Source organism: Belonocnema kinseyi, chromosome 6, assembly GCF_010883055.1.
Source record: "Belonocnema kinseyi isolate 2016_QV_RU_SX_M_011 chromosome 6, B_treatae_v1, whole genome shotgun sequence".
Classification (NCBI taxonomy): Eukaryota; Metazoa; Arthropoda; class Insecta; order Hymenoptera; family Cynipidae; genus Belonocnema; species Belonocnema kinseyi.
Window position 1 is genome coordinate 119,339,285 of NC_046662.1, and position 10,941 is coordinate 119,350,225.

The following is a 10,941-nucleotide window of genomic DNA, read 5'->3' on the forward strand; positions in this document are numbered from 1 at the left end:
GCGTTCGAAACTTCAAACGGATACAAGTGTCAAAACAATATAGGTTATGTTATATAGTAATTACAAATAATAAAAGTGTTTAATTAATAATGAAGTGAGACACGTGAACTGAAACGTAAACGTCATTTTTTCTGTGTCAATAACATTATAGAATGGCTTCTGAGTGACAAATACTATAAAATAGTCATAATAATCTTCTGCGCTTCCAGTGGGCGAAGAGTTAATGGTGTTTATCGCTTATTTTTACTGCATAAAAAAGGTATGTTATGAATATACAGGATATGTTTCAAATGAAGTGAATCAAATATTACATGCGTAAAATTTAAATTGACATTGCCTACATATACTGACAGCGATTAGGGCAAACAGGTGAGTCTGAACATAACCGTTTGAAGTTTCGAACGCGACCATGGAAACTATCATAAACTTGATGCGAAGATACACGGACTTGGCCGAATGGCCGATCCGAATGCAACTTTACAGACGCGAAATATGAAAATACCCCTGTATAATGGCTTCTCCCTTGCTGTTGTGCAATTCGGGTAGCATTCACCTCGCCATGTATGTAAGCCCCAGCGTGTCCACCCTGTATATATATATATATATATATAAATTATCTTCTTCTAATTAAAAATAAAAAATGGCCTCTTCCAATTAAAGGAAAAACTGTATCGCTTTCAACTCAATAAAAACTTTACAAATATAAAATGTACTGCCAATTTAACCAAAATTAGAATTTTATCATTTCAAGGTTGATAAAAATGTTAAAAATACAATACCTTACATTTTTCCACACAACAAAAATTTGAACCTGAAAAAGTTCTTCTCGCAATTGCAAAGAAATTAAATACCAAAATTAATTTGATTTTTCTCAATTTTGGTCCTTTCAAATGAATAATTTTCAATTGTTACTTAACGTTGCAATAACAATTGTGAACTTAAAAGTTTAAATGTCTTACTCTGAAATTTTTTCCATTCAACGCTTTCTATTTCAAGCGATTCAGTTTAAAATTGTTTACTTTTGAATATTTGATGTATAATTGCTCATTCAGATATTTTTTTAATTAAAAATTTTCGAACTGAATGGGTTAAAAATTTAATCTTATCCACTGAAACAATATTTAAAAAGGATTTTTAATAAAATAAAATCGTTTAATTAACGAATGTATTAATTTTAAGTTATTTTTATATTAAAATTATTTTATAAAGTTTGAATCAGCACATTTCAATTTGCTTAATTATTGAGGCTTTCGAATTGAAAAAGTTGAATTTTTAACGTCAAAATCTGTAAATTGTGTAATTTAAAACCGATGTAGAATCATATTGTAAAATAATTTTTGTACAATTTTTTAAATCGAAATAGAGTTTAGTTTTGAAAACCATTAATTAATTTATATTTTTTTATTTTTAAATCCTTTAAATTAAAAATTTACGTTTAAAAATGACGACATAAAATCGAAAAATTATCAAGTAAAAGATTTTTTAATTAGTATGTTGTGAAGTAAATGATGTAGGAATGAAAACAGTAAACAACTAAACTTAACATTTAAAAAAGTTAAAATCGAATTTATTTTTAATTGAAATATATTATGTGATATGATATTTGTGATATTCCAAGTGATTTGATAGGTGGTTCTTCTAAAAATTTGTGAAATTTCTTGTAAATAAATAAATTCACTATCATACTCATTTCTCGGCTTTTTCCGGTTTGAAAAAATTCCCGGACATTTCCCGGTTTTCCTTCCAGCGGCTATCCCACAAATGATAAGTTAACAAAGCTTCAAATATAGATTATTGGGAAGCTAAAATTCAGTAAATGATAGTTCTACATCTGCTCTAAGAATAAGTAAAATATCGAAAACTTAAAATTACGTTGAAAATTCAGAATATGGAGGTTTACGTTGCCATATTTATTATTTTATTTTAATAACTTTAAATAATAATTATTTTTTCATCTTAATTTTGAAGGAAAATGTTCAAAATTTTTGTCTGAATAATTGCACATTTTTCAGGAGGTTCGAACAGAATTTCTTCCTGAATATATTTGACTGAAAATATGAATATGTTAAATATGCTCCGAATTTTAAGCAACTATTAAAAAAGTAAAAAGAAATTTATAACAAAAAATGAGGAATCTAATTTTTCTCGTAAACTCAAGCAGGTTAGAGTTCAATATATTAAAGGCATTTTTTGTTAAGAGTTGATTTTTTTTAGTGGTAATTATAACTTTCCTAAAAGCTTATACGATTAGGGAATTTGCTGTCCTTCTATAAAGTTACTTTCATAAATTAAGTAACATTATTTGATTTTATATATACAAATTTTATTGTTCCAAAACAGTCATATATTTATAAGGGCTGAGAAAAAGGTTCTTCATAATTAACTCGCGTAATTGTTCCATTCATATTATAGTGGTCTAGAAAATATCCTTATTTTTTTCTTCTAAAATGGCTCGATGCCTAAAAATTGTTCCTTTTCGTGTAAAATGTCCACTGTATATTAGCAGAATTAAGAAAGAATTTAGGTATCTCTTAAGCCCATGATTTGCAAAAAATTGCTTATGTTATTTTAGTTTCCGCTGTTAATGGTTTTTTCACATCAGAATAGAAAGAGGATAAAATGCATATGTATTCAAGTAAAATTATAAATTAATAGTTTAAATTAAAAAAGCAATTTTGTGCAAAAATGGATTTGAGAGATCCCTGAATATTTTTTTATAAATAATGAAAATATTCAGGGGACATTTTGACACCAAAAGAAACAATTTGTAGGGCGAAGATTTTTGAAAAAAAAAAGCCTTTTTGGACCACGCATAATTAATTCCTACTTTTTTTACCACTTTTAATAAACTTAGTTGACTACCATTTAACCATTCCAAATGGATAACGGAAGTTTTTTTAAGTATTATGTAATACTTTTTAAGGGATATAGGGTCAGAATTGCTTTAAGGAATGTGATATTTAATACTTGAGTGGTTCATTATTCAAGAAAATAATACCTTGGGAAAATCTATAGATACCTGGCAACACCCTAGAATTGTCAGGGAATTTTTTTACAGAATTTGAGTAGAGCCCCTGAGATAATTCTAAGCATAATATATTTAATATTTGTATCGATATCTTTCAACATATTAAATATATAAAAATTATACCGATTATTAGTATAAATTACCGTGATTCTTTCTCAAATGAGCTAATAATCAACTTTACATTTTATAAAATAAAAAACCTGAAACTCCAGAACTGTCGCTTAATACATAAAAATATATTTTTTAAATTATTCTGTCTGTCTGTTAGTCTTTAGATGTTTAGTTTGTTCGCACGATAAGTTTTGAAAGAGTTTACAGCTTGGCTTGGCCTTTGGTATATTTTTGATTGTCTTAAAATAAAGGTCAAGTTCTTTAGCCAGCCATTTTGGACAAATAAATCAAAAAGTGAGCGCATTGGAAACATTTTTGAAACAAATTTTTCGCAAGATTCAAACATTCTCTGTACGGATATGTACATTATTCAAAAAGACGAACAATTTATCCTAATGATGATTCTAAACTTTAATAATATGCAAAATACGGAAAAAGACGAGAAGACAGAAATTGTGCATTTGAAAAAGATGTATAAATTTGTTAAGAATCGCTTTTGAATAGCGTGCACAGTTTTTATTTTAATCGTGAAAAACATAATAATAATGAGTAAAAAAATTAAACAAAATCCGCCTGCTGCGTGAGAAAGTTCTCATCACAACTTTCGTCTTTTAATAACTTGTTTCTCTCATGTGTGGGTTCTCAACAAAATTAATTTTTTTATGCTTAAAAAGTGGCAAATCAGAAATTGTACTTTTTCATTCAACAATTTCACAGCATTTGAAAGATTCCAAAATCTCTAAATGTATTTTCAATATGTGTGTGTGTGTGGGGGGGGGGCAAATAGTTAATTAAGTCTGGAGCACCTGAAATTTTTGACCTAGCACTATAAGTTTCTCACAAGGAGTGATACATTTCTCTCGTTTAGTATATAAGGACTGAAAGAATCAAGAGTCTCAGCGAAATGCGTGCAATTTATAGATATAAGATTGGTTTATATATGCGTACAGGTATTAGTTAAATCGTCGTAAACAAAGCCACTGTAGCCAGCGAGCGACCATCCGAGCGCATACACACATATATATTAAGAGGTATATGAAGTCCATGTAATACACTTTTGTAATACACGTTCGTACACTTTTCTCCGTCTTTCTTTTTGCCATGCGCCAGCGTGAAACGCAACATCACGTGACCCCCATTTTTCGTATAGTGGTTTAGAAACATTGCAAGGCGTTCGTAACGAAATGTTCAACATTCTGTTTCATTTATTTCGAAGCACTATACTAATTTTCGTTATTCGAATCCATTACAAAATTTAATACAGCGACTTAGAAATACTGTAATTTTTTTATATAAGAGTCTAAAATTCGTACGATTTATTCTAATCAAAGATATTAGTCTGCATTTTCATAGTCAGTATTCGACTTTTTCTAACCGAACCTCGATTATCCCTAAATTCGTACACTTTATTTGAATTATGGATATGCGATAAAAGAAATATTAATATCCAAACTCTCTCCGTGCACATACTATGGAAATTAATATATTAGTCTAAATTAATATACTTCTTAGGGATCGTCCATATATTACGTAAGACACTTTTCTTTTGTTTATATCGCTGTGTCCTTTTCAACTTGATAAAAATATTATTTTCGTCTTTATTCAAACAACAGAAAAACGTCTTACGTAATATATGGACAATCCCTTACTACATAAGTACCTTATTAAATATAATAATCGAGAAGTTGACATGTTATGAAGTTAGTTCTCTTCACCGCTAACAATGATTTTAAAATTCAATAATATTGATCAAATTTAAAACATTGGTGCACAGAATCAATTTTGTTTATGCAAATATAGATAGGAATCTGCAACTTTGATAGACTACTAACTTTAGGCTGACACACAAATCAAATCACTCATAAAACTATAACAAAATTAAAAGTTTATTGCGTCGGTAAGTTTTTGGTGGCAAGAAATTAAAATTTTTAATTGGATTTAAAAAAAGTGTTTTTAATTTTGAAATAATTATTCAAGACTCAAAAGTCATTTCATTCCTAAAATTATTAAAAGGTTATAAATTGACTGCGTCTATAATTTTTTTCGCTTATTATTTGTATGTATTAATCTACTCAAAATTAAAACATTTCGAAGTTTTTTAACCGTGAAACATTTTTTTGAATCGGAAAATGACTGGGAAGTTTTTCCTCGATTAAAACGGCCACCCTGAAATTATTTTTGTGTGGTGTACAAGGTAACAAAATTCTATCCGAACTTAGAAATAAAAATAAATATTCCTGCTAAACACACAAAATTTTCGTGTTCGATAATAGCAGTTTTAAAACCACAAAAATGGCAAAATTCATGAAAATTATAAGTCAAAAAAATAGTTTTTAAAATATAAAATGATCATGGGTTATTCTAATTTAAACTAAATGAGTTTCAGGCAACAGATTTTTTACCTTTAGAGAAAAAGTGGTAATCTAGCCGAATTTAGAAATTAATTTTTCCTTAATAAAAAATAAATTCCTTTATCAGGCAGGAGTTTTTAAAATAATTTTCAATTTTATATTCTTACTTACTATGTGAAATACTTAATATCTTGTTTAATATTTTTATGTTATTAATTGGCAATGTAATGCTTCCTGCGTACTGTAGCGCCCATATAATGTTGCTATTTTAAATAATTAAGTATAAATTTAGGTTTTTTAAAATAAAATTAACAAAATTAGGTTTTCTGTCAATGAATTCAATGAATGCAAATGGTTAACATTTTGGCAATCAACCATATACTTTCATAATTTTTTTTGTATTATGTAAATAATAAAAAATAATATGACAGCATAAAACAAAGTTATAAGCTGTAAAAAATTCTTTGAATTACAATGATTGCATTTTCTTGATAATTAAAAAAAATGTATGCGTTTTTAAAGCAAAATATTCAAGAAAAAATAATTCAATAACATTTTTAAAAAGTTTATTAAGAATGCATTTCATTTAATAAAGGAACAATTAAAAAATTGACACTTAAAATTTTTTAAATAAAATAATTGAAAATGCAAGGATATTTTCATTTTATATTTTATATTTTGGGAATTATTATTTTAAATTAAAAACTGAGTGGAAAAGTATTATAAAAGAATTAAATAAAACGAAAACTGTGCGTTTTACAAAGGTTTTTAAAAATCAGAAAATATTTATTTGTCACTGAGGTTATTAAAGCGTTTTTGAACTTGAAAGTTCGTTATTTCTTATATGCTTTAGATCGTTTTTAAGCGGATTAAATTGTTAAAGAAAAAAATATTAAACCCTTTGTAAAATAAGTAAAGTACAATTATTTTTTGCATATTTTAAATTGTTGTTTTGGGAAAGCAATTCCATATTCAAATCTTTGTAAAAACAGGGTATGATAAAACAGTTCGTTAAATTAAAAACTGTGCGGTTTATGAAAATTTTCGTATAGCAGAACATAATTTTTGTCATTGATTTTATTAAAGCATTTTTGTACTTGCAACTTTTCTTTATTATTTATAGCTTTTGGGTCGTTTTTAAGCGTTGTAAATATTTAAAAACAAAAAGTATTAAATGCCTCGTTAAATAAGTGAAACTGACTTCGCTTTTTCAAATATTTTAAATTATTGTTTAAGAAATGTTATTTTGCACTAAAAATTGAGTAAGAGTAATTATATACAATAAAAGAGTTGGATAAATTGAAAACTGCGCATTTTACGGAGAATTTTTATTTATTGTTCATTAATTTTAGATATTTTAAAACACTTTAATATATTAAGAAAAAAAGGTATCGAGCCTTTTTTAAAATAAGTAAAATTCAATTCTAAAAATTTTCTAAATAAAAAATGGTAAATTAAAGTTGAGTTCAACAACTTTTAGTTTGAAGTTGGTTGAGGCTCACTATATGACTTGGCATGACCCTGTCTTGAAATTCTTACCCAAACTTTTGTTATCCAGATCCAAGTGTTTCGATAGCGAAGTCAGTAGAACGCGCGGTTAGGACACACTAGTTTAGGTAGTTAAGGTATGGAGGGTTCAATCCTCGGCGAGTGCGATTTCTCAAATCGTCTAGGCATACGATTACATTTGTAAGTCTCAAGTGTGTGCGAATTACCTACTTTAATAATTAAAAAAACTAAGATTATATAAAAATAATTTCGAAAACAATTTTTTTTTATAAATAGTGTTCAGTTGAAGCACTAGTCTATTGCTCCAATACTACATATTCTTATATTAAGAAAATATATTCTTGAAGTGTATCAAAAATGATTTCTTGGAAGTAAACTATGTTCTTCATTTGAATACATCTCTATACGAAGTAACACAATAGAGTTTTAGAGTAATAAAATGCGATATTCTATTTAAAAGAATACATTTTCATAGATTAAGAAAATGTACGCTTGTTTCATGCATATGGTAGCAAGTACTTATTTACTTGGAACACACGCATATTCTATTGTCCCAATTCGTACCTGTGGTAGACTTGAATCAAGTAATATTTTCTTGATTCAAGAACAATTTTTTTTTTCAGTGTAGGTATATACAGACAAGATACCCAACAATTTACATATATAAACTTCATATGCACAAAACATATGTATATTATTATAAAGCAGAGATCCTCAGTGATTTATTCACAAAACAGAATATTCATTCTGCCATCGAATAAAACAGTGACAACGACTAATCCGCAGCTTTGAAATAATATACATATGTTTTGTGCATATGAAGTGCCCCGTGCAGAAATTTTGCCGTGGCCCCGGGCGGGGACGAATCGGGCCAAATCGGGCCCAGATTTGGGGATGCGACCGTGGCCAAATCCGTCATGAAACGCACGCCCCGATCGGGGCCGAACCTGACAGCCCGGTCGGTCCCCGATCTGACCCCGATTAATTTCCGGTTCAAAGCCATGTTCTAATTTATGGGGTATTTTTACTTAGATAATTAATACATATAAATAAGTAGGTTGAACGCCTTGTAATTACGTCCACTCTTAACTTTACTAATGTGTACTTTTGGGCTTGTCATGCCAGTCTTTCGCGTTAGCGAAAATTTTCCTATGTGGGAAAGAATTTCCTCCTAAGTGAACATAAAATTTGGTCAAGCAAAGTTGAAAATAAATTATGGGAATGTTATTTTCAACCAAAAATGAAATAGCTACATTTTCAGGTAAAACAATAAATTTTAACAAAGAAAAAAGCGAGATTTCGAAAATTTTGATACATATTATGTTACACTGGAACACAGCGGTGATTCAACTATTGCACTTGGTGTCAGCTCAAGAACTGAGTTCGAGGGTTCAGGTCAGAAATTTGGGATGGGGAAAACCCAGATTCAGGACCGATTTAATATATATTAAGGCCTGTGCTTATTTTTCTTAAATACACTATTCTTTCTTACAATTAAAAGTATTTATCAATTACGTGTTGAGTTCAACAGAAAAATATTGTAAAAATAAGTAAACGGATATGTTAATTAGAGAAGAAAAACTAATAGCTTAAGATAATAATTTATAAACTTTGTAGAATTTTTAATCTTTCCCAGCAGTGTACTGCTTTTCACTTTTGCAATTTTTACATAATAATTGGATTCAACCAAAATATACTCAATGTGCCTGTTGAAAATAACTGTTCAAAGTAATTACACGACCATTCGCAATTTCCTTGAACACTTACTAGGTGGCATTGCAATAGGAAACCTGGCCAACCCGGTCTGACAGGACACCGGGCCACGCAAATTAGCCCTACCCGTGCCAGATCATGTCAGACTGATCTGGACCTGATCAGTAACCCGTAAAAGATGTGGCAATTTCTGCACGGGGTATGTATGTAAATTGTTGGGTATCGTGAGTGTTTACTAGTATATAGTGTAGATATGTTTTGTTAAGTTATTAATGCAGGGTGTATATAATTGTATAAAGTGTAAATAAAGTAAGGAATGCTAATCTGACTGACGACCTCCACTTGGTGCATCCTGGGCAAACATGAAATTAGTTTGGCGAATATCATCAGTAAACGAAGAGAAGTATTTTTTTATCTACTTATAATCAATTAACACTGTGACTGGGAAATTGACGATAAAATGTGTTTTTAATCGAATGATGATGTTGCATCTGGTTTATATTACACTATTGAGTATATCTTATTGCGTCATGAGCTGAAAAGAAGTTGGCCCCTTATTCTCATGCAATTGCATACATATGAGTAGCCAACCGAGTAGTTTTTACTTTTTTAACTATGAAGTACCGCTGCGATCATTTCCGCAAAAATATATATTGAATACTTGAATGTGGGCATGAAATAGGAAACTAATTGTTGGTTTTCCAAAAGTACTTCCTTTCAAAAAACTTATTTAAAAATTATAATAATTTTGTTCATCCCCTTTTATAAACAGAATTTATTCTTTAATTTTTTCAAAACTTCCTCAGTACTCTATACAACATACATTTGAACCATTAAGATCAGTCAAGCTGTTCTCGAGAAAATTAGATTTTTTGATTTTTCGAAATTTGTTTATAACTTTAGTAAAAAAAAAGTTTTTCAAATTAAGACTTCGAGCAAAATTATCTAATACTGGGAGCCACTTATTCCAGCAATATGGATCGCATCCGAGCGGGGGCACCCAGACCATGCTTATCCTGCTACGGCCTTCTGCCTTATCCAATTTTAAGACTTTGTTATCTCGGTCTCTTTTAATTGTTATGTCTAAAAATTCGTTTGGTTCACCAACGTCTTTCATTTCAAACTCCAATTTTAGCTTTTCTTTAATTTCCAGCATTTTACTTGAGTGGTTTCCCACTTCTAGGATGTCGTCAACATATAAAAGTAAGAAAACAAAGTACTCTCCCTCTCTCCAGGTAAATAAACATGCATCGATTAAATTATTTTTAAGCCCTGAAGTTCGTGCTTCTTGCGAGAATCTCTCGTTGTTATAGCGTTTGCTATAGCTGACAGTGCTCTAATCAGCGCTAACCTGGACACAGGAGCAAATGTTTCTTTTAGGTTATATTTATTCAGGTCTTTGAATCCGCGTATGACTATTCCAGCTTTATAGAGCTTTTCATTTCATTCGTAGGCTTCGGTTTTCAAAATTCATCTAAAGTGTATGATATTAGGCATATTTCCATTTTTATCCAGACCAGGTCGTTTAACAAGCTTCCAGGCTCGACACTGAGAAAAAAGTACTCTTGAATCAAAAGTGCCGGTGATTTTGAATTCTGCAGTATAATTACAATAGTTAATGTCAATAATCCAATAAATTTTGCTTTGAGGAAAATAATTCGATTTCTTAAATCAAAAGTACAGTACTATAGATTAAAATATTGACAATTATATGAAGCTCAAGTATATAAAGTTAAGAAAAATTAATGCACAATTATTTCGAAAAAAATTTCTATTTAAAGGGTTAAACATACTTTTGAATTAATAAAGTATCTTTTTAACTTCTGGAGAAAATTATTTCCGCGAAACAAAGATACTTTCGATTTGATTGTATCCACTGTAGTTACAATAAATGGCGCTTTGGAATATGGTCAAAAGCATACACTATCAGATCTACAGCATCTGTGATAGAAACGAAGAAAAATAGATTTTGAGTCATCTGTATATTATATTGTGATGGGTGTCGCAAATTGAGGAAGGTAAAGTATGTGGAAAATCGAGAAGCGGGTTTAGTCAATAAACTGAAGGCCAGATATAATAAACATAAGAAGGGTTTATTAAACCAACTTACAAGAGGGTGGTGGGACCTTCTCGCCCACAATCGATGTTAAATCTCGCCGGTATGCAAGACTCAAGACTAATAGCGTATTCAGTTATCCTGCACTGGTGCTCTCCGATCTGCACTGACGC

The 10,941-nt window shown here is 29.6% G+C and overlaps 1 protein-coding gene across 1 annotated transcript in view; it reads right to left on the bottom strand.

The window, feature by feature from the left end:
- LOC117175582 (N-alpha-acetyltransferase 20) overlaps window positions 1-10,155 on the bottom strand; it is a gene marked incomplete at its 5' end in the record, with an annotated part of 300,484 nt that extends 290,329 nt beyond the window's left edge. The window contains one exon of the mRNA XM_033365289.1: window positions 10,064-10,155. Within this exon, the coding sequence (XP_033221180.1) occupies window positions 10,064-10,155 (92 nt within the window). The remainder of the gene's footprint in view (window positions 1-10,063) is intronic.
- Between the last annotated feature and the right edge of the window lie 786 nt (window positions 10,156-10,941).